Genomic DNA, 25,992 nt, shown 5'->3' with positions numbered 1-25,992 from the left:
TAATCCAAGAATATTGCTTCATTAAACTTCTGACCAAAACTCTTCAGAAACATTAATGACAGTGATCAAAATTCTCTGTTTTCTGAGACAATTTTAAAATAACTCCAAGAACTTAAGGATCAAATTGTCTTGCAAAGAAAGAGACTTTTTTTTTTTGCCTTGTCACCCTTTTAGATATTTAATTTAGGAATGGAATTGTCTCTCTGAGGTGGGTGTCTCCTGCTGAGCTCTGCAAGCCCTGCACAGATCACTGTCAAGTGCCGAGTTTCAAGGGCAGAGAGAAATTTGCATAGAGGGAGTTCTGCACATTTGGATCTAAATTTAAGTTTCAGTTGTTTCCTGAAATAATGGCCTTGGTGTTACAGGTTCTTGGAGTTGTGTTTGGCAACCCAAAATCAAAAGTTAAACTGAAACTAAAGTTTCCCTGCAAGGAGAGGAAGTTCTGCTTGGTTTCTTTGCTGCTTTGCTGCCTTCATTTTTTCTTTCTTCCCAAGGAATCTAAACTGCAAACCACAATTTCTTAGAAAATTAAAGAACACCTTAAAGCTGAGCCTTACAAAGTTTTGGCTGCTTGTGCACTTCAGATATTTAAATTTGGGATTTTCAGATGTTCAGAATTACAGATATTCAGAATTATAGATATTTCAGATGTTCAGAATTACAGATATTTACAATTTCGGATTACAATGAGAACTGCAGTTTTACTGGAATTCTCAGTGGGTTTTTTTACCACTTCCCATAATTGTATTTACAGAACTGTGGTTGGAATTCCAGCACTCTTTGCAGGAATGGATCACAATTTGATTTTCACTGTGTGTTTTCTGCTTTGGCTTTAGGAATTTCCCTGCTGTTATTCAGGAGAAGCTGTGATGACAAAATTCCTGTTTCAGTCATTTTGTTACTCCTTAATATTTTGGATTTTGTAACTTTTTCCTGTTCATTGCTTAAACAATTAAGAAAGGCAACCAGCCAAAAAGAGAAAATGAAAAGCTTGGTCTGTATCAGCTGTCTTAATCAAAGTTCTCATCCTCCTGAAGACATTAAGTGCAATACTGGGAAGGAAAACATGAATTTAAGCCCACAGGTTTTAATTAGCGCTGGGATTTGTGATTTGTTCAGGTTAACAATATTTTAGTTGTTCCAAGCAGTCTTTGTTTACAGGGATTTAGCTGCTCTTGCCCAGCCTGTGCTCATTTTTTGCCAGAAGCAGAAGAATTGTGCAGGTGGATGGCAGGGGAGTGTGATCTAAAACTGGGCTGTGGAACGTCATTGATTCTCTTTTCTGGGCCTGGAGCTTTTGAAATTCTACATTTGCAACAAAAATGGGAGTGGCTGATCTGCTACATCCATGTTTGAGAGGACTGAGGATTTTTGTATAGAATTGTATCATTAAACTATGGAATACTGATTTTTTTTCCTTTTTTTTTCTCTTTTTTTTTTCTTTCCTTTAGGACTCTTCTTTACATCTGGGCACGTCAGAGTTTTGCTAATCCACATTTTTCTGTGCTCCCTTAGCTTTTTTACCACTTTATCCTCTACCCAGCCTCCACTTTTCCACCCTCACACTCCCAAATCCCTGTGTTTGTGAGCAGTAAATGGTCTCCTGTCCATTGGAATATTGGATGAATGCTGGGGCAGTTGAAGGATATTTATTTAAAATTAGAATTGTCAACTATTTTTTACATTGCTGTGTGTGAACAAAAACATGACAAGGCCAATTTTTTTTAACATTCCCTTTATATCCATTGTGGAGAGGTTTTTATCAGGGAACAAAGGGAGCTCTCATATGAAGTGAGTTTGGCACATGAAATGTTTCTGCATCTGGTTTATGCTTGTGAAATAGCAAGGGGAAAAAAAGAAAATTAAAATAGGAAAATAAAAAATAGGAAAATTTAAAAAAAGGGAAACGAGCCTTATGAAGCACTCAAAAATGACATGAAAAGGTGTTTATGTGCAGCAGCCACTTAATGGCTGCTGAGCTCAAGAGTTTTAAAAAAAATCTAAAAATAATTTTGGACTTGGTATAGACTTTGAACTTGAATGCCCAGTGTTCTGCACAGGAATCTGAAATATTCCTTGCTGACCTCCCATCCTCCTCAGAGGAAAGTGAAGGTGCTGCCAGCTTTGGCCTGGGAAGCCTTTGTGCCATAAACAGATCCTCTGTGCTCCTTGTGGGGCATGTGCTGGATTTTTATTTTTATTTTAACCTACAATGAGGGATCAGTTTGGTTTTTTCCCCCTAAAAAGCTAATTACTGATATAATTAAAGGTTTTGTAGCTTCATCCTCACTGCTCATTGTTTGGAGATGACAGGGGACGTGATGAGGGGGTGATGGAAGTGGCAGCAGGGAAGAATTCCTGTCAGAGCTGCTTGTTCCCACTGCAGAGCTGCTCTTTGTGTTTGCATTCTGCTCTTGGTTTTTGGGGCACAGGACATCCCCCCCATCTGTGTGTAAATCCATGGAGTTGTGGTTCTGGGAGACAAAAGGGTGAGAACACCCAGGGCTGTGGATTGCAGCCGTGACAAGTGAGTCTACAGGGTCACACTGCTGGGATCTGGTTTGCAGCACCTTGGTGTCACAGCTTCTCTGTGACATTTTCTTGTTTTCTGTGACATTTTCTATTTTCTGCATGGCAAAGCAGAGTGCTCACTTGGGGAAAAACTGCCTGGCAGGTCAGGGGAGACTTCAGAGCAGACACCACAAAAAAATGATCCCTTAACTCATTCTAAACTCTGGGATAGATTTATTGAACATCTTTTAATGACTGCTTTACCCTGGACAATTTGTAGACCCCACTGGCTTTAAGTTGTGGTTGCTATTACTGCGCCCTGAAGAGGACCCAAGATAGTTCTAAATTTTGGCCTATGACAAAAAAAAAACAAAACAAAACAACAAAGCTCCAGTCTTTCATTATGTTTCTGCAAATAAGCTGATTTCAGAGGATAATTCTGTCTCCTGTATATAATTCTCTAACTGGAAATCACCTTCCAGAACAGCAGTTCATGGTCATTTTACTTACACGAGCTTAGTATAAGTTTACCTCCACTTTCACTGTGACTTTTATAAATGGATTTTGTTTTGCTGAATTATAAATTGTATGTGTCTATGCATTGTAACCCGTAATGCCTTTGAAAATCCAGCCTGGATGCTAACGATCAGGGTTTGGAATTATCTCCAAATGTGTTTTGTTAATAATTATGTTGATGTGTGATGTTCAATACTGTGAGTACTGCAGTGTATTATTTTGTAATACTTTCGACTTTTCAGTTCAGGTAATATATAATCTGTATGTTTTTTATTTAAAACACATAGAAAATGTGGATATAAGGGTTGTGTTGTGCAATAAAAGATTACGATACTGAAAACTTGGAATTCTGGCTCATCTGATCCGCAGCCACTGCAGTGCTTTTCCTCACCTTCCCTGGGATGTGAGTGTGCTTTGCCTGACTGCAAATGCAAAGGAAGCCAGGAAAGCGTGTCCCGGGCTGTTCTAATGGCACTGAGGTGTTCATCATCCCTTCCTGAGCAGGGGACACCGGCTGGGATGGATCATTGCAATGAGCGATCCCATTCCTGTCACCGACACAGCAGCTGCCCCTGCTTCTGCAGTGCTCACAAAGAACCTTTCTGCCTCTGTCCAGAAGAATTTCTCTTGTTCTGAAGTAATTTCTTTGTCCATCTGTCCGGCTGAAGCACTCCCTGTCTCACAGTGGGATGTCCGTGCTGAGAAAAAAAGGGGGAAAAAAAAGAGATGGAAATCAGCACTCAATACTGTATAACTGAGCAGGGAAAAAGGAGTTTGAAGTAGCAGCGGGCATTTTTATATTCCCCCAAGGCAGCCCTGGGTGCTCGTGTGGGAGCAGGGCCGGGCCCCGGAGCCCTGAGGAGCGGCTGCGGGCTCTGGAGAAAGGAGGCTGCAGGGTGGGAATTCACCACGATGGGAGGGCTCGACAATAAAAATAAAACTACCAAAACCAGCTTTTTTGATAAGAAAAAGCAGGGGAGAGGGGCTGTGGGTGCATTCACAGCACAGCCCAGCCGTGCGCCAGCCCCGCTCACCCTCAGCCCGCGGTCCCCTCAGCCCCCGGGCCCTCAGCCCGCGGCCGCCGCTCCACCCAGCCCGGCCCGGCCGGGCCCCGCTTCCTTCCGGGCTCGGTCCCGCCCCGGAGGTGCCGCCCGCCCTTCCGCCGGAGCCGAGGGAGGGCCGGGGGAGGGCCCGAGCAGCGCCGGGGCCGTGAGGGGCTGCGGCGGCAGCAGCGCAGCGGAGCGGCCGGGCCGGCCCCGCCGCCCGGGGCAGCGGGTGAGAGCCGCGGGGTGAGGGCCCGGCGGGGTCGGGGGCAGCGGGGCGGCCGTGTCCCCCCGGTTATAGCTCGAAGTGAGGGTCGGGGCTCGCTGTCCGCCCCGCCGAGGGGCTCCACGCCGGCCCCGCTGCCGCCCTGGGCCTGGGCGAGGGGACCCTGGGCCCCGCAGGGCGGCAGCGATCGGGATAAACCCCGGGATAAACAAACCCCGGGATGTGCGGAAACTTGGCGAGCCGCCTTCCTTCTCCGTGTGCAGCGCCTAAACCCCGTTTGTGTTAGATGTACATGTTTATTTTCATTGGATGGGTCTGTGCCGGCGTTAGCGCGGTGCAGGGGGCACTGACAGCTCTGCCACCATGTCCCCCCAGCCCGTTTTCCTCATGAGCTCCTTGTGGGTCAAGGAGGTTTTGGCTTTTTTTTTGTAAGTATCGCCGCTGCCCGGCTGAGGATTAAAGTCCTCTAAGCTCCAGCCGGGGGAAGTTTAGAGAATTTTTAAGATGCTGAGCGGTGCGGTCTGAGTGCTGTTGTGGGTGTTTGCCCTCCTCCATGTGCAGCCCCTAAAGCTAATTTTTGTTATCTCTGTGTTTAATTAATTCCGTGGGTCTGTGCCTGTAGTTAACAGGGTGCAGGTGTCACTGATAGCTTTACCAATAGTCTCCCACCCCAGCCTGTTTGCCTGATGAGTTCCTTGCGGATCAATGAGTTTTTGGCTTTTTTCCTGTAAGTATTGTCCCTGCCTGGCTTCTCACTGCACAGCTGAGGATCAAAGTCCTTTAAAGTCAAGCCAGGTGAAGTTTGGAGAACGCTTAAGAAGCTGAGCAGTGCCTTTTGGATGCTTTTGTGGGTGTTCGTCGCTGCTGGTAGCACTGCAGGGTTCAGGTTGTTCCCTTGAAGCAGGGAGTGGCTCAGAGAGGGTGTGAGATCCTGAGGGATGAGTGATGTGCTGGAATTACCCAAGAAATTCTCCCAGTGGTGGCTCATTGCTGTCTGAAATCCTGCTGCTCTGTGGCAGGGCCTGGGATGGGCTGCTGGATTGACTGGGGAGGTTTTACAGGCAAAATTAAATTGTTTTTCGTTTGGCTGAGTGGGGCCCAGTGCTGGGAGTTAGCAGCACTGAACAATTTGGGGGAAAAGGGTGGCCTTGTGGAGGTTGTGATTTAAATCCATGATTGACTTACCATACTTTTGTTATTTGGGCTCATTTGAAACTACTTTTGATTCCTGACACCAGGACTTTGGGAGCCGCACTGAGCTGCTTTTGGTTTTCCAGTTACCCAACACTTTTTTGAGGCCAGTGAGCAAACCAGAGCAGAGGAGAAGGGTGAGGTGTTTTCCAGGAACTGGGCTTCACTCAGGAATTGGATGTTCTGGCCTTCTGGACATGGTTACACAAGTGTTTTTTGCAGCAGGGAGGATTAGGAAGAGAATTGTAGCTCAGTGGAATGTTTTGCTGACCAAGAAAAAGCCCAGAACAACACACAGTAGAAAGGGAGAATAGGGTATAAAGCCAATTATACCAATTCCTGAGACTGCTTTGCACAACAAACAGACTATAAGCTTGAAGATAGTCCATGATTCAGGTATTTAATTTTGTTTTGTGGTGTTATTTAAGATAGAGCAGCCTTTCTCAGCTCCTTCTTTCCTTGCTGTGTAATCCCCAATTATACTTGGGGCTTTTTTTTTTTTTTCTACTAATTAACTACTTGTGATCTAAAACTAGGCCTAGAAGTCTTGCTCCTGAAGTGCTGTTAAAATGCCACTTGTAACAAGTCAGGTATGAAGTTGATGGAATGTTTACAAGTTTTTCTCTGAGGTTTTAGGCAACTTAATTTCCATCTGTGTCCAGGTGAGTGTGCTTGGCAGGAGATACTGTGTAGGAGCCTGTTGCTGAGGAGATTTTAGCAGTTTGAGCTAATCTTCTCTTTCCTGTGGCCTGAACTCCCAGTGGAGCAGCACAAAGAGTTTTTAGATGTTTCCTGTGATTTGGTTTAAAGCACAGTTGTGGTCACATGGGGGTGGTGAGGCACAGCCTGGTCACTGCTGTCACAGGGACAAACCAAACCCGTACCCCCAGGCCTGGGCTGACATTTGAAGGGAAAACACAACTGCAAGCTGAGGAAATTGAGAGCTGCAGCCTTGTGGCCGTCAGGATTGTGGAGTTCTGAAGCAGTGGCTGCAATTTCCCCTCCAGAAGCCAGACCAGCTCTGTGGTTTGTTTGAAGTGGCTGCTCATCAGAGTGTTTCTTTGCTTTTTTAGCAGCCTGCACTGTTTATCCTACACTGCTGGAGCTGAAATCCTGTAATTGCAAGGAAGATGCACTTTAAAAGTGGGAGCACTGCAGAGATAACACCCGGGTTTCTTGCCTAATCCCAACTTGTCTAATGGCTTTTGTATTTTCTGTTCTCAAGCCTGAGCTCATCCAGCCCCACCCTTTCCTTGGGAGGAAATTAGCTCATGGTTAATTACCCTGCTGCTAATTACATGGCTGAGTGTTTGGAGTTACACCTGAATCACGACTCTTTCAACACGTAGGTTGCTGCTCTTCAGAATTTTGGGGTGTTTGCATCAGTGATTCTTTGAGATAAATACATTTTAAGGGCACTTTTCCGTTGGCAAAATACACCTTGACTCCATCCTTCCACGCCTCAGTTTTGATGCACTTTCTAACCTACCTTCTAAACCTATTTTTAGTAATTAAAGTTGTCTTGTTCTGAATTATGATGGAGTATTCAGGCACCAGCAAAATGTGAACCAACAGCAGTTCCTGTAAGAATTGTGTGTTTGGAGCCCTCCCTGGTTTTCTTCTTATTTTTTTCTGCTTTAAAATTCCATTTCTGGGAATGGCCATTAATGCCCAGAGGGTTGCAGTGAGTTCATTGTGAACACTCTTTGGGGCACTTTGATGGTTTTGAGTTATTAAAATTCAGGTTGTTCATCAAGTGCTGGAGTGACTTTTGAAGAGCTGAATCACGTTTGCTCCAGCCCAGTGAAAAGGCTGCTGTAGGTTGTTGTGCCAAGATTTTTTTTTTTTTTTTTTTTTGAGAAAATTTTAGGGAGGGAAGAAAAAACCAAACCAACAAAAAAAAAAAAAAAAAAAAAAAAAACCAAAACCTACCCACAACCCAAAGCAAACCTGCCTGTTCCCAGTCAGTGTTTTGCTGGTTTTGGATACATTTAATTAAGTTGTTACCAATGCTGAAACTCATTTATAGAACTTCAATTATAGAATTAAAGCTACTCCTTTAATTTGCAGCGTTAGTTTGTGGAGTTGCTTAAAAACTGTTCTTCGTAGCTTGTAATAATTATAAATTGATTGCAATTAGCTTTTACTGAAGGTGTTTATTGATTGATTAAGCAAGACCCTTTCTGTTCACCTTTGAAAGTGAGCTTTTCCAGCCAGCTCCCCAAGGGTGACCTCAGCAATCCAGCACTAATAAATAGTTTATGACCAGCTGAGATCTCCTGACAATCTGCACTGCTAATAAAGGTGCAGATCGTTTTGCCTGCTCCATCCCTGGCAAGGCAGGGAGGTGGAAAAGAACCAGCAGAGCAGGCTGGGGGTGTTGGAGCCCGTGGTAAATCCGTGCTGCTTCTTTCACCCAGTGCTTTTCCCCGAGCAAAGCTGTGGCTGCAGTGCTTGTGCTGTGAGAATTCCTGGTGTTTCTTGCTGAAAAGAAGGTGTTCCATGAGTTTAGTCTTTCATGTGTGCATTAAATTGGGTTGGAGGAGCTCTTTTTTCCCCACCACATAAAAGCTGAGGGTGCATCTGCTTTTTGCTGTGACTGACACCTGATTTAATACATTGATATTAATTTTTCTGGTCATTTTGTAACTTTCTTTGTGAAAATTAGACTTTATTATTTTGCTGTTATTCAGCTACAAAAGGTCCTGGAGGAATGATTGCTGCTCCTTCAGTCCCCTTCATGGAACACTGGCAAAAAGGGCCTTGGGATTTATGGGCTTGGAACAAACTTGGTGTTTCCTTTGTCTTCACTCTCTCTGTGTTGTCTCAAAGGTGCTTCAAAGGGAAAGTGAATGTTCTCAGGCAGAATATTGAGCAGGAAAGTTGGTTTTGCTGGTTTGGGTTCCTGGTGGTGGTAACTGAAACCCTGCAGTGTTGGCACACGTGTTCTCAGTTTCAGCTTTACAGAGGGCAGGCAGCTGCTTTGGCCTTCCTGAAAAATACTCTGAGTTCCCATTTTCTGAAAGGACAGCTGTGATTTATTGGGGGCTCTTCTTGGATGAAAAACTTGAGGGCTGTGAGCAAGGATGAGAAGTGTGTGAGTTGGTATTGCCCTTTTTAAAAGGTGTCCACTCTAAACAGGTGAATAAAAAGGAAAAAAATTCTGTAAGTGTGGGTACACCCAGAAAAATATGTTTATAGGAAGATGTCTTTGAAAGCTTCAGAATAAATTGCATTCAGGCCAGTAGAAAGCTAATTTTGAATTAAACCACAGTGTTTTGGTGGTTTTTTTCATCATAACAAAACTGCTGTGAGATGCTCTGAAAAAGCTGGAGCAGCTCTGATCTGTCACTGGAGACCTTTGATGTGCAGCCCTGCAGCCAGATCTGATTCATGGGAATCAGAGGCCTCGTTTCCTTTGGATTTCAGTAGAATTTGGAAAAATAAAGAATTTGGAAAAATAATCTGGACAGGCAGAACATGGAGGTCCCAGCTGGGAATTCTTGTGGCAGCAGGACAGGGAGCATTGTGGTGTCCCCAGCCAGCAGTGGGACACCTTTCCAGGCTGGGATTATCCCAAATCCATGCCCCAGGATTCACCCACAGTGTGTGAGGTGCACTTTAAAAATCACAGACAAGAGCTGGGTGATTTCCATTTTTCCATTTCACTGGAGAAGGGGAAACCAGAAGCTCTTAATTGCAAATAAGTAACATTAAGTAAAGGCATTTTATGAATTAATAACTGAGTCTGAGGGCCCATTGTTTTTCTGAGCTCTTCAGAGGGGTGTTGCTAATTAACACAGACATTGAGGTGTGATGAGGTCTGGTCCTGGCACAGAAGTGCTCAAAAGAGGATTCTGTCCCGTGGTGTTTGAGGTGTCATTCTTGCCTTCCCTGGTGTCACTAAGCACAGCAGTGGATGAAGAGATTTTAAATTATCTTTAATTTTTGTTCCTGGGAGGGAGATGTGCTGCTTCTTGAAGTGCTTTAACTGGAGTACAAAGAAGGAGATGCAAGAAGGATGTTTGGTGCAAAGCCTCTCCAAATTGTACTAGTTAATGTTATTTATGATCTTCTGGTATTTTATTGTACTGCTGGATTTGATTTTTTCCTTTTTTTTCATGTGGAAGTTTGTTACCTTCCCTATGTTTTCTGACTTCTCAGTGGGCAGGTGGTGTAAAGGTGTTTGGAGCTTTTGTTCCCAACTCCAGAAAAACAACAAATTTGGTATTTTCCTTTCAGTTGTGTTAGAAGTGAGCTTTGAACACTTGCATTCAGGGCAGGAGTGAAACTCAGAGATCTGACCATGCAGAAGGGGTGGTGTGACTGCAAACACTGAGGAGCTGATTGTTGTGTGAGCAATGATCACCTTTAGCTGGAGTGGGAGGCAGGGAAAGGAACAGAGAAAGGGGGGAAAAGCATTTTGGACACTCTGCAGTTCCAACAAAACATTTTTATTATGTAAGATTATAATTATATGTAAAAATAGATTATATTATTATATACTATATATGGTATATAAAAATTATATTATTTTGTATTGTATTCTATTATAATGATACTATATATTATATAAATATAATAACACAATATATTATGAATATAAATAATTATGTAAGATTATAATTGTTTTATTATGTAATATTTGGCAGTGATTTACTCGCCAAAAAATAATTTGAGAGGGTTTTTTCCCATTCATTTTCTCAAAACCCGAGTTGTTTTCCTCATTAAAATACTAATGCTGACCTGCAGAAATCAGCTGGGAAACTTTTTTTTTTTTTTTTTTGTTTGCTTGCAAGGACTTTTCTGTGTGAGGTGTCAGCTCTGTGTGCAGCATGTGACTCCTCCTGTGGCTCAGGGTGACTCTTTGTCCCCAGGCTGGGTGGTGGCACTGCCAGCACCCCGGGCAGGGCAGGGCTGTGCCCCTGCAGCTCCTGGCAGCCCTGCCCTGCTCGCTGGCCACCGAGCAGGATTTGTTCTGAGTTTTGTGTACGCAGGGGGTGCCAGAGGGGAGGGTGGCTCTGGGCTGGAGCTCTTTGGGTGGGATTTTGGTGCCTCTCTGGTGGCAGAGCCGTGCTGTGGTTTCAGGTTTTTGCTTCTGCTGCTTTGATTTTCAAACCAGAGTCTGGAATGTGGGGCTTTTCAATAAGAGCAGACACCTGGATTCTTGGAATTATGGCAGTTCTGGGGTTGTAGCTGTAAGCTGTAATTATAATTATTGCAGTTCTGGGGTTGTGCTTTTGAGTAAGAGCAGACACCTGAACTCTTGGAATTATTGCAGTTCTGGTGGGTGACAGGATTTTATAGGGTTTTATTTCCTGACAGAGATCCCTGTAACATTTCTGAGAGGTTTGTGATATGAGGATGTTTTTGTTTATTGTGTCTTTGTGGTTTCCAGTGACAACACTGACTGATCAGCTTCACATTAATGACAATTAAACGTTTGATTAATATTTATAGCATTTTTTATTAGGGCAGGCACCTGCAATAGAGGTCTCTGACCAAAATGCTGCTGCAGCTTCTGCTTTTAGGAAATGGTCTTGACACTGAATCAGTGCAGAGTTTCAGGCTTTTGCTTCCCCTTTCTTTGCAGAATTGTTGCTCAAGGACATGAGTGGTGCTCTGGGAATGGCCTGAGTGTGCAAATGCTGCCAAAATGCAATTCGTGCCCAGGCTGTGCAGCTGAAACACTCTGAGTTTCATTTCTGAGCTCTGAGGTGTTGGCAGCCAGGAGCTCCCACACAGCCCTTCCCTGAGAAATCAGCAAATGAAACCAAAAACTTTTTGTAAAAGCAACATATTTATGTTTCTCAGTTATTTCTGCATATAGGAACGAAGTTAAGCTCTCAAATATTTAAAATATCTTTTTTTTTTTTCCATTTTGCTCTACAGCAGCACAATATTGTCTGTCAGACTTTTCAGTGGGAAAGAAAAGAAAGTATTCAGCTGCTCTCCCATCTATAAAAATGAGAACACGTAGCTATAAATTATGTCATTAAGAAATTTATTCCCTTAATATGCATGTCTCTACAATGAAACTATTTTTAGGTTATTTTTAGAAACTCATTATTTCTTTCAAAAATAGAAAAGTGGAAGAAATCTTAATACTTACGTAGATAAGATGGAATATTTAATTTGTTCCCCCCTCAGAGAAAATTGTGTGTTTCCTGTTACTTTGCTTAAAATAACTTGATTACATTAATGGGAAATGTTAAATATGATCAGTCTTTTAAAATGGGTAACCGAGCTTGGAAGAAAAGAGCTGGAATTTCCTGTAGTAGAAAACTCTCAGTGACATTTGTGCATATTCCAGCTTCTGCTGGATGATCCAGGGAAGAGTTTGGGGGTGGAATTTCAGGGGAAAAGAAGATAACTCTGACTCAGTTGCTGATGTTCTTAGGTTTGAGAAAATCCCTTTTCCTCTTGCTTTCCATGCGTGGCACCTCTGGAATGGCAGGAAGGAAAAGGGGCTGCATTTACTGGACAAAACCTTGCTGTGCTATTTCTGCTGCCCCTGTTTGTCAATATTGAAAAAAAAAATCAATATTTTAACATGCACACCTTAACCTTGGTGCTGCAGGTGATGCTGTGCTGCTTTTCTCCTGGGATGACTCCAGCATCTCCCACGGGAAGCAGGAGCTGGGATGTGGGCTGGTTCCTGTCAGGGAAGGAGGGGAGGCTGGATGCTCCCTGGGTGCTCCAAGACAGCCCTGGCACGGTGCTGCTGTGGGCAGGAGAATCCTTTTTGTTGCAGTCACTGGATATAAACCCCCAGAGCTGTGCTGTGGGCAGGCAGCTTAACCCTGGCAGGGCTTGGAGGAGCTGGGGATGTGCCCAGCTGTGCTTCCCCTGGGCCCTTCTGGGGGCCAGAGATCCCTAAAGCCTCACCAGGGTGGTTCTGTGCAGGCTCAGTCTCAGCACACAATATATTCTATGTGCTCCCTTTGCTGGGTTTGGAACTTTATTTCTTTTTTTCCCCCATTGCTTTGTGCCTCTGAGAACAAGGTGCTGGTGAGAACAGAGCCTTGGGCCTTTGTCCCCTGGCTGTGGCACTGTCACTGCAAAGATGAGCCTTGGGCCTTTGTCCCCTGGCTGTGGCACTGTCACTGCAAAGATGAGCCTTGGGCCTTTGTCCCCTGGCTGTGGCACTGTCACTGCAAAGATGAGCCTTGGGCCTTTGTCCCCTGAGTGTGGGACTGTCAGTGGTTCCCTGGGGCACTCTCTGGAGCTGTGTGAGGGTCACAGCCCTACAAAGACGTGCCTTGGCAATTTGTCCCCTGGCTGTGGCACTGTCACTGCAAAGGTGTGCCTTGGGCCTTTGTCCCCTGGCTGTAGGACTGTCACTGGTTCCCTGGGCCACTCTCTGGGGCAGTGTGAGGGTCACAGCCCTACAAAGATGTGCCTTGGCATTTTGTCCCCTGGCTGTGGCACTGTCACTTCTGCCCTGAGCCATTTTCTGGACCTGTGTGAGGGTCACAGCCCTACAAAGACGTGCCTTGGCAGTTTGTCCCCTGGCTGTGGCACTGTCACTTCTGCCCTGAGCCATTTTCTGGACCTGTGTGAGGGTCACAGCCCTACAAAGACGTGCCTTTGTCCCCTGGCCTTGGGGCTCCTGGTTATGTAACTGTGCCCTTCCTCCCGTGGCACTCATTCAGTTGCTATGGAGCTGTTAAATAATTCAAGCAGGTGACTCCTTTCCAAAGGCAAACCCTCCGAAGCAATGATTTCCAGCAGGCTGCTGCCAGGTTTGTGTTTTGAACCCTTCTCCTGTTCCTCCAGGAGGAAGATGAACCTGAAGTCGGAGCGCAGGGGGATCCACGTGGATCAGTCGGAGCTGCTGTGCAAGAAGGGCTGTGGTTACTATGGCAATCCTGCCTGGCAGGGCTTTTGCTCCAAGTGCTGGAGGGAGGAGTACCACAAGGCCAGGCAGAAGCAGATCCAAGAGGACTGGGAGCTGGCAGAGCGGTAAAGAACCTTCTTCTCTTCCTTCAGGGTGACTCCACCACATCCTGCTCCCACCTCCTCTTCCCCAGTCCTGTTAGCTCAGGTTCATCACAAATTCCCCAATTTGACCTCTCCTTCCTTTTGATGTAAAGATGGATATTTAGGACATTCTGGTATAAGAGGTTTGAAAAGAAAATTGAGGAGGGAACAAATGTAAACAGAGCCCAACCTCCCAATACTTTGACCTAATTTGCATATGCAGATTTGTACTTCTGACTAGCAGTTAGAAGGGTTAAAGGGACAATTTTGATTAAACATCCTCTGGAGATGGCAATTATTTCTTGGGTCTAGGCAGCACCATGGTTTTACATCCCAGCTGCTGATTAAAAACTGATTTTAGTCTTGTCTGTGGTCATTCTTTTAAACTGCAGGCTTAAGCCCAAAAACATCAAAGGTTTTTCTAAAATTGTCTAATCACTTATTTTCTGCAAACCAATCTAGTTTTCCTCTTGTGATAAATGCTTGACCCTGAAAATGGATGTTGTGTTTTCAGAGGTAGCAGCACAGAGGTCATGTCATTGTTTTCCTCTGCCATAAATGTATTACACAGTTAATAAAAACTTTATTATTAGGGCAAATATTTATGGTGCCAGTCTTGAGTCATCTCTAAAACAAAGTGGGGTATTTAAGGAATTCTTTAATGAGTAGCTGGGAGATGCTAGAGGCACAGATAAGCTGTGATTGTTTGTTGCAGTGAACAGACAGGCTTGTGAGCCCTGATAAGATGCAATTCCTGCCTCAGGAGATTGCAGATCCCAGAGGATGGATGGTCCATCCTGAGCTGGAGGGATGTTTAAAGACAATTGCTCAGCATCCTGAAGGGTGATAGAATGTGACCTGTTTGAATCCTCCTGCACAGGAGGAAAAAAGGGTGCAGGGTTGGTGAGTTTGCCCTCCCCTACTTTAGGTTAGAAACTTGTCTTTGAGACTTTGCCTCATCCATTCAAGCAGACATTTATCACCAAAGCAGATTATGCCAACAATGATCTATTTCCCAAAATATTCCTGAGATTGGGACTGGGTGTTTTGCTTTTGTAAGATGGGAAAGGACTGCCTGAGGTAACAGGTTGGGGAGCTCAGTGTGAGGCAGGGAGGAAAGCAGTGAGTGTGCTGCTGGAAATCCTCCCCTGTGCCTCTGGATAACTCAGAGTGTGATGTGAGGGGAAGGTGACCATGCTTAAACCTCAGCCTTCTCCCTTTGGACCTCACTGTTCAACCCTGAGCTTTCCCTCACTCCTACACTGCAGGAAAGGGGGTGTCCTGTAGTGAAGGGAGATAGGCAGAGGGAAGAATTAACATGCCAGATGAGGAATTAATGACTGCACAGGAAATCAGCTCCTCTGCCTTGTTTCTAAGCCCTTAAATCAGACCTGTCTTTTTCCCACTCCAGGCTCCAGCGTGAGGAGGAAGAAGCCTATGCCAGCAGCCAGAGCACCCAGGGGGCTCAGTCCCTGACCTTCTCAAAGTTTGAGGAGAAGAAAACCAACGAGAAAACAAGAAAGGTCACTACTGTGAAGAAGTTCTTCACTGCTTCCTCCAGAGCAGGAGCTAAGAAGGGTAACTCTCCTTTGCTTTTCATGCTTCTGTATGTTTTAAAATGAAAAGTTTTTGTTCTAAAAGGCAGATTAATGCTCTGTGCTTTGACTTTTAAAAGTTGGAATAGTGATGCTTCTGGAGAGTGATTGCTACTGAAAACACAGAAAAATGTGAGTGGTGCCAAACAATCTGTGAAATGGAGCAGTGCACTGCTAAACCTGTGTTTATGTGTGATTATACACAGAACAGCAGAAATTCTGATGTTCCTGGTGCTGGCACTGCACTGCTGAGGGGAAGTTCCTTGTTCCTCTGGCACACATTCCAGAGAAATTCCTGAGTCAGCCGTGGTGTCACACCAGGATTTAGGGCTGGAAGGGGATTTCCTCCTGGAGAGAGCAGCAGAGAAGGTGCTGGCTGTCAGTCACCTCAACAAACTGCTGTGTGTGAGTGTGATAAAATAGCAGCTGGTGCTGCCAGAGTGCCTCACTCTGACAGGAAAAAATGGGATGTGTGAGCAGGGTGCCTTGAGCTGCACATAAATGTGAGGCTGGCAGTGTTTGTGTGGGCTGGGAATATCAAGTTTGTGGCTGGGTGTTTGTTCTACAGAATGTGTTACAAGCAGGAATGATGAATGGCACTGCTGGCTTGGCATAGCAATAGCTCACACAGGCAGGAGCTGGGAAATGCTGGGCTCTGGAGGAGGAATCCCAGAAGGAAAAGCAACATTAATCTGTCTTAACCTTAGAGACAATGCATGTCCTTTATTTAAAATTCAGCATTTTTCTGGTTAGAGTTGTCCTGGTGCATGACAGCAGCTGGCTACACAAGGCATTGATTCACCTGCATTCAACCTTTTTTTTTTTTTTTTTAAATGTTCATTCTTCTCACTTTCCATCTTTTCTTTTTTTATCCCTTCACCACCTGCCCTGCCATGCTCCTGCTCTTGGTGCCCTGCTTGCTTTGGCCTTTTTATTTCAGCAGCTGAAGAGAAAACCCCTAAGCAAGGACAGCTTGGGAGGGAGAGAAATGCTGATAACATTCTCAGGGATTTGAAGGAGATTTTTACTCCCTCCTGGGAACTGGCTTCCCCTTCTGAAGGTAATGCAGCACAGCCTGGGCAAGCTGTCTGCCTGGTTTTAGTAAGCTTGGCTCTTAGTTGGGCTTTGCTAAACACAAACTAGGGTTGTGCCAGTTGTACCTCGTGCTCTTCAACATGAAGATGGTAAAAAAGGCAAGTCCAGCATCCTGAGGGGATGTTGAATCTCTAAACAAATCCTTTGCTTTTTAGCAGGGAGTCACAAGAGTAAAGCTGAAGCTTCTTTGAGCTCCACTTTAGCATTAAGATCAAAAAAACAAGAATTTTTTTAAGAATTAGCTGGATCTTGTGCTGCTTTGTGTTTTTATTTTAAAAAATTCCAGGTTGCTGTTACAAATCTGATTATTATGAGTTGAAACCACTTCAAGAACCTTGGCATTCTCAAAACATCTCCAGATATTTGTTATATAAACCAAGAAGAAGATTTCCCATCAAGAGGAGACACTGGTTTCACTTAGACCAAAAGGACACCAAACCCCTTGATGCAAACAGCTTTAAGAGCTCATTCTCCATTGATTATTTGCAATCCTGACTTGTTCTGCTGGCTAAAGAAATGTGCAGTGTTTATTAATTATTACAGGAGGTGATGAAGGCTGTGTGGGACAGAGCTGGGGACAAACCCTGTTCCCCATTCCATGCTTGGACTGGCTCCGTGGCCATGGCACAACCATAGTGAATCCCTGGAGTGCTCCTTTCTGCTGTGACAAGTGGCTGTCCTTAGAAAGATTGAAATAATAATTGTGTTTATTCTTTGTGGAGCTGATCCTTCCTTCGCTCTTCCCATGCTCGCTCCTGGTGTTTTGGCATTTTCCTCTCTTTAACTTGTTGGAATTTCTTGGCTGTGATCAGCTTCTTTTTAGTTAGACTGAATTCTCTGAGAACACAGGACAAACCTGAGGATATTTTATTGCTGGAAGTTCATTTGCTCCTGCAGCCCTTGGTAATCAGTACAGATTAATTTTCCTTAAATCAGGATTTCAGCTCAGAGATTAGTGAAGCTGTAACTACAAGTAATTCTTGGAGTAACTCATTAAAGGTGGTTCATTCTAACTAATATTCACTTTTTAATACTTAATATTAATCTGCCTCAGTTGACTACATCTCTCTAGTAACTAAACAGCAATCTAGTTTGAATTTGTGACTGAAAAAATAATATTCACATTCCTTAAGGTCAAATAGTAAAATGAGGCTCGTTATTTTTATAAAAGAGTGAACTCATTGTTGAAGTAAGCAAATAAACCTTCAGCTCTGCTGTGAAATGAGATCAGCGACTAATCATGGCAGAAATATCTGATAATTCTGCCCTTTTCTTGGTTTATTATTTCCAAACAAGCTTTCTGCTTCTCTAATGACAAATTGAATTAATGGCCACCCTTCAGCTGGAATCCTGTGGAGGATTTGGGGTTCATGCAGTGAATCCTGGGTATAAAGGCAATGGAAGGAATTCCCCTCTGGAAAATGTCCCTGAGTAGCTGGAAAGGAGTTGGATTTGCACTCTGTATCTCAATTGCTGCAGTTGGAATTTAAATATTTGCATAACCTTTTCTGTTTTGGGCACTAAAATACCAGAGGTGCTTTGATGGTGCCTGGCCAAGTTCCCTGAAGTGTGGGGCTCTGGTCAGAGGAGCAGAGCTTGGGTGACACAGCTTTGGATTTTCTGCAGTGCTTGATCTCCTCAAAAACACATAACCAAAAAAGCCCCACTAAGCTCCCTCAAATCCAAATTAAACCAACTTAAACATATTAATCCCATTTCTTTCTTCTCCCTGTGGAGTTGTGCATGCTTGTTGAAAGCAGGATTTCTGTGCATGTGAAGTGTTTTCGGGGTGAAAGCCGTGTTTGTCTCGTGCTGACCATGAATATTTTCATGTTTTCTGTCTCTCTGCTGCTTGCCTCTCACCACGTTCATTTCCACCACCTCTGTTCAATCCCTCCATTTCCAACAGCGTTGGCTGGCAAGCTGAAAGGTGGGTGAAGGGACTGGAGCAGCACAGTGAGCTTGGAACTTGGAAAATCAGATGGTTTTGTGGGAAAAACCCCCTGGATGCAGCCCTGGCATCTTGCAGTGTGTGTTCCCTGAGCAGATCTGCCCTGAGCTGCTGGGCAGCCACTTGTGTTGGTGCAAGGAGTGTGGAGGTCAGGGACAGTGGGAAAACCACCCCATTATCTTTAGGAATCTGCAGAATCCCAGCTGGAAACACTAAATGGAGATGTCTGACCTGGGACTGGCTGTAAAACCCAAAAGCAGCCCTGTGTTGCAGTCACTTCTAATATAAAAAGGCCTTTAGGGTGAATGGGGATGTGGCTGTAAATGTTCCACTTCAGTGGGATGCTCAGTTTTCCTGGAGTTGTGTTTCATCATTATTGCTGTGTTCAATAATATCCAACATCTCCCTGGCAAAACTTGTGAAATACAATTTACACCATTGCTCATTTATAATTTACATTTACACAATTACAAATGACCAATTTGCACAGCTACAAAAATTTAAAAAGTGACTCGAAATGATAAAACCTTTCTGCAATTATCCATCAGTGTAAAAAACCTGATCTGCTGTGCCCTGAATTTTGCCAGCAGAGATCCAGGAGGCCAAGGCTCCCAGCCCTGCCATCCACAGGCAGGCCAGCCTCGAGACAGACCGAGTGTCCAAGGAGTTCATAGAATTCATCAGGACGTACCAGAAGCCTGGCCAGGATATCTACAAGCAATGCAAACTCTTTCTGGACACCATGAGTCATAAAAGGGTGAGCTCTGAATGCCTCTTGCCTCAGTAAAATGGGGAAGCTGGGGGGAGAGGGAGGAGGTGCTGCACTTCTTCCAGCAGTTTGGGTTTTCTGGAGTGGGGCAGGAGCCTTCAGATGATTGGATTCATCAAATAAAGATCTGGGTGCCTTTTTTTTGGTACTTTGGGACCAAAGGATCCTGCTAACCCCAGAGCAGCCCAGATAAATTATAATGTCTGACTAAATCCCACATGAATGAGTCTGTTCAGCAATATTCTACATTAATCTGACTTGTGGAAATGATGTAAGATATCACCTGGTGAGTTTTTAGGTCTCACCAGGTGAGATCTAAATTTAGGTTTAGAGTGGTTTGGGTTGGAAGGGAATTAAAGATCATCTGGTTCCATGGGCAGGGACCTTCCACAGAGCCAGGTGGCCCCAAACCCCATCCAGCCTGGCCTTGGACACTTCAGGGATGACACAAGCCTAAAAACTCCTAAAGATAATTCAGCATCAACCCACCCCTCTCCTTTTATAGGGGAAGGGGAACTTGACTGTGCTGCTTTTTTAAATATGAAATAAGTGTTATCTTCATTTTCCATTATAAAAAAAAATATTCTTGTAACATTAGTCTGTGGTGCCACCTATGGTTGGAATGAGTCAGAATTCAGCACAGCTTTTTTTTTCTTTCCCTCTTCTTCTCCCTTTCCTATTTAGTTCCTCAAATTATCTCCTCACAAGTTCTCATGGAATCTTACATTCCCTCTATTTTGAATTCTTCTTGAACTTTCATTTCCTTTCTTTTGGCTCTGTTCATTCTGAGCACAGTTTGTGAGAACAGAGTGGGTTTATTTTTGGCTTCAAGCACTGAAGGTGTTCTCATTTCCTACTTCATCCTCTCAAAACATGGGATTTTTTTACCACACATACACCAGGCCTGAAATCCAGTTTCAGCAAGAGCTGAGACCTGTGTTCAGGAAAATATCCAGTTTTTGGCCTTGGAGAATTCAGAAATCAAATTCTCTCCACACTTTTTTAATGTATGGTTTCATTTAATGATGAGAATTGCCTTAATTAAGTTAATTTTATGTTCTTCAGGAGCTCAGTTAGCAAAGGCCAGTGTTGTTTCACAAATACCACTGTGAATATATTTCACAGTAACTTTGTCATCAGAAATGTCTGCTGTAGAGATACTCCTTCAAATAATTGATGGTTTTGGGGGTTTTATAGATTATAAAATGTCTTTTAAAAATCAGAGGTTAAATAGGGATAAACATTTTGCTTAGTCCGAGTTATTTTGCCAGTGCTCCTCAGGGGAAAAAGCCATTACACCTGTGCTAATATCTATTTATTCAGCAAATAAACACAAATCTCTCACACATTAAAGAACCAGTGTTGGCCTCTCCTATTTTTAACTAAAATTGAGCCACTATAAACACCTCTGATGACACCTCTGCATTCTCAGACTGTTACAGCAGCTGGACACTTGCCTTAAACCAAAACAAAACTCGAGGTGTTGCTGCCAGCCCTTCACACTTCTTGTTCTCTTGCAGGATTTAAGCATTGAGGAACAATCTGAGTGTGCCCAGGACTTCTACCAAAATGTAGCAGACAGGCTGCAGACACGTTGGAAAGGTACCAAGTTCTTCTCTTTCACTTTCCTTCTTCCAAAGGCAGTGATGTAAAACTAAATTGGATTTTCAGTTCAAGCAAAGCGTTCAGAAATGCTGGGAGCAGGTTCTGGTTCCAGAGTTAGAATTGTTCCTTCTAGGAAGTTTTGCTGTCCAGATGTTTTTACAAACATTTTTATTTTCTTTTAAATTCTCAGTGGAGTTCTGTTGGATTAAGCCCTTTATGACCCAGAGATGGGGTAACTGACAGGCATTTAAAAACTTTTATTCTATTTATAGAATAAATATATTATCTATTTCTTATATAGATTTTATAATGGATGTATTCTGTCCATTTATGAACTCAGGTTGGCTTGAATGATTAATCTTAATTTGCTGATATTGGGATTGAACCTTCCAAAGAGCCCTGGAATATTTCATTTGTGGGATTTGTCCCTTTCAGTGCCCCCTGAAAAAGTGGAGAAGGCAATGGATGAGGTTGAGAAATACATCATGACTCGCCAGTATAAATATGTTTTTTGCCCTGAGACAACTGATGATGAGAAGAAAGACCTTGCTGTCCAAAAGAGGATCAGGTAAGGCTTGAAAGGAAAAATAATTGAGTAATTCTCTAAATGAGCTCTGCATCAGCCATGTTAAAACCCTTGTGCTGTGCACAGGAAAATGGCTTGTTAAGGGTTCAAACCATTTTATTTAAAATACAGAAAGAATTAATGGCTGGGATAATGACAACCACTACACTGGGAAAATTTGCTTTTGTTAAATCACAGCCAAAAAAATTTAAAAAAAAAATAAATGCTTTCTCTGAAAATAAATGACATCAGTGGAATAAAGTGGTTTATGGCTGGAATAATGCCTCAGTGACACAAAGCATTCCTTTGCCCTGAGTTCAGGAAGCAAAGGCTTCAAACACCTGCGTGAGGCTGGCACTGAAGGTTTAACCCCTTTTCTCCTTCCCAGGGCTCTGCACTGGGTCACTCCCCAGATGCTCTGTGTTCCTGTCAGTGAGGAAATCCCAGAAGTCTCTGACATGGTTGTGAAGGCAATTACAGGTTTGTGACTGATGATTTATATTTATTCTATATAAATAATAATCCTATATATTATTTATACAATATTCTATTATTATATAAATAATATGAATTATTTACAGCTTTGAATCTCATCTCTCTTGCTTATTGAGATGATTTTTGCTGTCAGCACAAGGTGGGTCCAGGCTGTTAAATGTGCAGGAATTTGGAATTTCATCTATGGAACAGGGATAATTTCCATACTGAAGTGCTCAGATTTAACTGATCTACTTGAAACACTTCCCCACAGACAAATGATGCAATAAATGATGCAGTAAAAGAATTCTTAAATAAAATAATAGAATTTTAAATTAATTCATATAATTTTAAATAAAATAATAGAATTTTGAATTAATTAATATAATTTTAAATTAATTTAAGTAGTTTTAAAGAAATTGATATAGTTTAAAATACAATCACATAGAGTTTAAAATACAATCACATAGAGTTTAAAATACAATCACATAGAGTTTAAAATACAATCACATAGAGTTTAAAATACAATCACATAGAGTTTAAAATACAATCACAGAGAGTTTAAAATACAATCACAGAGAGTTTAAAATACAATCACAGAGAGTTTAAAATACAATCACAGAGAGTTTAAAATACAATCACAGAGAGTTTAAAATACAATCACAGAGAGTTTAAAATACAATCACAGAGAGTTTAAAATACAATCACAGAGAGTTTAAAATACAATCACAGAGAGTTTAAAATACAATCACAGAGAGTTTAAAATACAATCACAGAGAGTTTAAAATACAATCACAGAGAGTTTAAAATACAATCACAGAGAGTTTAAAATACAATCACAGACAGTTTAAAATACAATCACATCGTTTAAAATTAATTGATAAAATTTTAAATTCATTCATATAATTCGAGGTTGCTTTTTTAAAAGCAGCAGGAGTAGAAAATGCACTTTATTTCCATGAATACTGCCCAGCGAATGCTGCCTGTTCAGTGCCTGATGATTACAATTTGGCTGATTCCAGGCCTTTTCTCCCCTCGCAGACATCATCGAGATGGACTCCAAGCGCGTCCCCCGGGACAAGCTGGCCTGCATCACCAAGTGCAGCAAGCACATCTTCAATGCCATCAAAACCACCAAGAACGAGCCGGCCTCGGCTGATGACTTCCTGCCCACCCTGATCTACATCGTGCTGAAGGGGAACCCCCCTCGGCTGCAGTCCAACATCCAGTACATCACTCGCTTCTGCAACCCCAGCAGGCTCATGACTGGCGAGGATGGATATTACTTCACCAACCTGGTGAGTGCAGCAGGCCCCTCCCTTTTGGCTGGAGGCAGGAATTGCCAGCAGAGGGCATAAATTCAAATTCATAAACTAAATTCAAGTTCGTAAACCCAAATTCAAATTCATAAACTAAATTCAAGTTTGCAAACCCAAATTCAAGTTTGCAAACCCAAATTCAAGTTTGCAAACCCAAATTCAAGTTTGCAAACCCAAATTCAGATTCATCTTCAAACAGTGGTTGAGGTTACTTAAAGCACAGCCAATTTTGTCTCCTCTCTCTTCCATCTCTGCTGTCCAAATCAGAGCTTTGTTCTCTTATTTTATAACTTTAAACCCTTTATTTGAAAATAATGCTAAGACTTGAGTGTATTTTTATCCTGCAAGATCAGGACTCTCTGTTCCTCAAACCCTGAGTTTGGGCTCTGCAGATGTTCCAGATGCAAAGTCCCCTCTGAGAGTTCTTTGAAGGCCATTCAAGTGTGGAGCCAAACAGGGATTTTACAGCTTCTCCAAGAGGCATTTCTTGGTGTGCTCTGCATTTTATCATAAAATATCCTGGAGGGAAGTTACAGAGTTGAATGAAACACTTGGATTGTTAAAAGTTCATTTCAGTAGGAGCAGAGCATCCACCAAGTGAGCTGAGCTTTGACATTCCTTCAGGAAATTAATTAATTAAATTAATCTGCGTAGCAGATCTCTGCTGATCAGATAATCAAATATTAATACACTGCTCCTGTCTCCTTGGCATGTTCCTGCTGTTCCCTCACCTCACCCTGAGGTCTGGAATGCACCTTGGCAGCTCAGTTTTTGATTTCTTCAAACTTTTGGGGAGAGGAAAGAGTTGTATGAAGTGTCTGATAAAATTAACTCCTGGAAAAGCTCATTTAGGGCATAAAAAATATTAAAAAACTGGTGTAAGAAGAGGGAAAGGAATAGAAAATGTTGCAGCATTTTCTGTAAAGGCAAAGAGAACACTTTTCTGGCTGTGAGCCCTTGCAGTGTGCTGATGGCAGTCCTGCAGTGATGCTCTCTGTGCTCTGTTTGCAGTGCTGTGCCGTGGCCTTCATTGAAAAGCTGGATGCTCAGTCCTTAAACCTGAGCCAGGAGGATTTTGATCGCTTCATGACGGGCCAGACCTCCCCAAAAAAGCAGGAATCTGACACTTTCTCCCCTGATGTGTGCCTGGGGGTGAAGCAGATGTGCAAAAGCTTAGACCTCCTCTCTCAGTTGAATGAGAGACAGGAAAGAATTGTCAGTGAAGCCAAGAAGCTGGAGAAGGACCTCATCGATTGGACTGAGGGCATCACCAAGGAGGTGGAGGATATTGTGGAGAAATATCCCTTAGAAATCAAACCAAAAAGCCAAGCCTTAGCAGCCATTGACTCTGAAAACGTGGAGAATGACAAGCTGCCCCCACCACTGCAGCCTCAGGTTTATGCAGGATAATTTTTCCCAGCTAGCTGGGAAGGGAAGGAAATTTAAGGCTTAAAAAAAAAAAAAAGAGCTTAAATCAGTACATTTTAAAGGTACTTTTGGTTTTTTGGGTTTTTTTCGTTTTTTGGTTAAGTGGAATGAATTGTATTTATTTTAGTCCAGTAGGTTTCTATTAGGCTTTGGTGGGTTTTTTGAACTGAATTTCGATTTTCTACACAAACTGGTGTCATTTTTAAGCAACACTAGTCCATTGACATCTCTCCTGAAAGTTCCCTTCTAAGCATGCACTTAATTGTTTTTAATAATTAGTTTAACTTGAAGCCAAGTTCCAGCAGAAAAAAAAAATACCAATGTTAGTCTGAACTTATTCTGTAGCTGTAAAGATGAATTATATATTGTAAAATATGTAAAATTGTAAATAGATTTCAAATCTAATGTCCCAACTGTGCATGAGCTCGTGTGTGAGTGAAAATGATCTCAAAATATTCATTCTAGCACCTTTCAGTTCCATCATGTTGCAGTAAAAAGGCAAAAATGCTGTTGGAGTTTGGATAACCTGGAAGGGAGAAGTTGGAGTGCTTTGCAGACTTGAAAAATCATCTTAATCTGCTTTGTTAAAAAAAAAAAATTATTTAAGAGATGCCATTTCTTCATTTAAATGCTCTGTCAGAACACCTGGCAGCCTTGAGTGGTGCCCAAAAGTGCTGATTTTACTGCTTTGGGAGGGAATGTGGGGCCAGAAATGGAAAATATTTCAGGACTAAGAGGAAATATTTATATTAAAAACTGCATATTGTGGAACAGAAAAAGGGGAGGGGAAAGAGACCATGAAAGAGTTGCTCCAAAAGTCTCTCTCTCTCCTGGTCACTTCCATCAGTGGGATAAATTTTGGTTGCTTTTTTTGACAATCCTGGGAAATCAATAAATAAGTAAATTCATATAATTTGAGGTTGCTTTTTTGAAGGAGCAGAAAAATGCACTTTATTTCCATGAAACATCAACGCTGTGCTCTTCAGTGACCCCTTCAGCACCTTGAACAGCCAGCTAAAAATGGCTTTTTGTGTCCCTGAAAGTCACCAAAATCCAGGTTGGGGTGGGAAAGAGGAGCTCACCCCACAAAAACAACCTTTTACAACAGAACTTTGAAACTTTTTCTGTCCTTTTGAAATCCCTTCCAGCTCCATGCAGGCCTGCCCTGAGATCCAAACACAAAGCTCAGCTGGAGCTGCTTTAAGCCAAGTTTAACTCCTGCCATGAGGAGGAGAGCACAAAGCTGGTGCTTCATTCCCGCTCCACCCAGGCACTGCTGCTCAGTTTGCACTGCAATAACTTCAGACCACGACTGTGATTTCCCCTTTCTCTGGCAGTTTTTGGCTTTTTTTGGGAACTATGCACCACCCCTGGTGTTCAGAGAAGAAGCTGCAGCACTGGGGTGCTCACAACAACACAAAAAAAAATCAAATTATTCCGTGTGTCACCACCCAAAATGCTTAGTGAATAATCCTGGGATTTATTTTGTTTATTTGGGTGCTGATTCTGAGCTCCAGTTTGTCCCGAGGGAGGGCTGGGGGAAGCAAACTTGCAGCTGTTGTGTAAATGAGAGTGTTTAAATAATAAAGTTCTGCCCGTTCCTGAGTCCCTGAACCCCTCCTTAATTTTGTTAATTAATCATTCATGGCTGCTCCTGCATCCTCTGAGCGGGGAGAATCTTGGTATTTCCATCCATTTCTGATCAATTCAAATATCTGTTT

The 25,992-nt window shown here is 42.9% G+C and overlaps 1 protein-coding gene across 5 annotated transcripts; it reads left to right on the top strand.

The window, feature by feature from the left end:
• Positions 1–4,146: 4,146 nt before the first annotated feature.
• RABGEF1 (RAB guanine nucleotide exchange factor 1) lies at positions 4,147–25,876 on the top strand. 5 transcript variants are annotated; one of them, XM_064394753.1, is made up of 10 exons: positions 13,267–13,452; positions 14,882–15,048; positions 16,006–16,125; positions 18,070–18,090; positions 18,699–18,868; positions 20,401–20,482; positions 20,921–21,053; positions 21,439–21,530; positions 22,566–22,822; positions 23,855–25,876. In XM_064394753.1, the coding sequence occupies exons 1-10, from the start codon at positions 13,274–13,276 to the stop codon at positions 24,251–24,253; spliced, it is 1,620 nt and encodes a 539-aa protein (XP_064250823.1). In that variant the 5' UTR covers positions 13,267–13,273; the 3' UTR covers positions 24,254–25,876. The 5 variants fall into 5 exon arrangements, with proteins under 5 accessions (XP_064250820.1, XP_064250819.1, XP_064250821.1 ...); XM_064394750.1 differs by lacking the exons at positions 16,006–16,125; positions 18,070–18,090 and adding an exon at positions 4,147–4,302; XM_064394749.1 differs by lacking the exons at positions 16,006–16,125; positions 18,070–18,090 and adding an exon at positions 4,832–5,023.
• The last annotated feature ends 116 nt before the right edge of the window (positions 25,877–25,992 follow it).

The sequence above is a fragment of the Passer domesticus genome, chromosome 19, assembly GCF_036417665.1.
Source record: "Passer domesticus isolate bPasDom1 chromosome 19, bPasDom1.hap1, whole genome shotgun sequence".
NCBI lineage: Eukaryota > Metazoa > Chordata > Aves > Passeriformes > Passeridae > Passer > Passer domesticus.
This window is presented reverse-complemented; position numbering and strand designations above follow the sequence as displayed.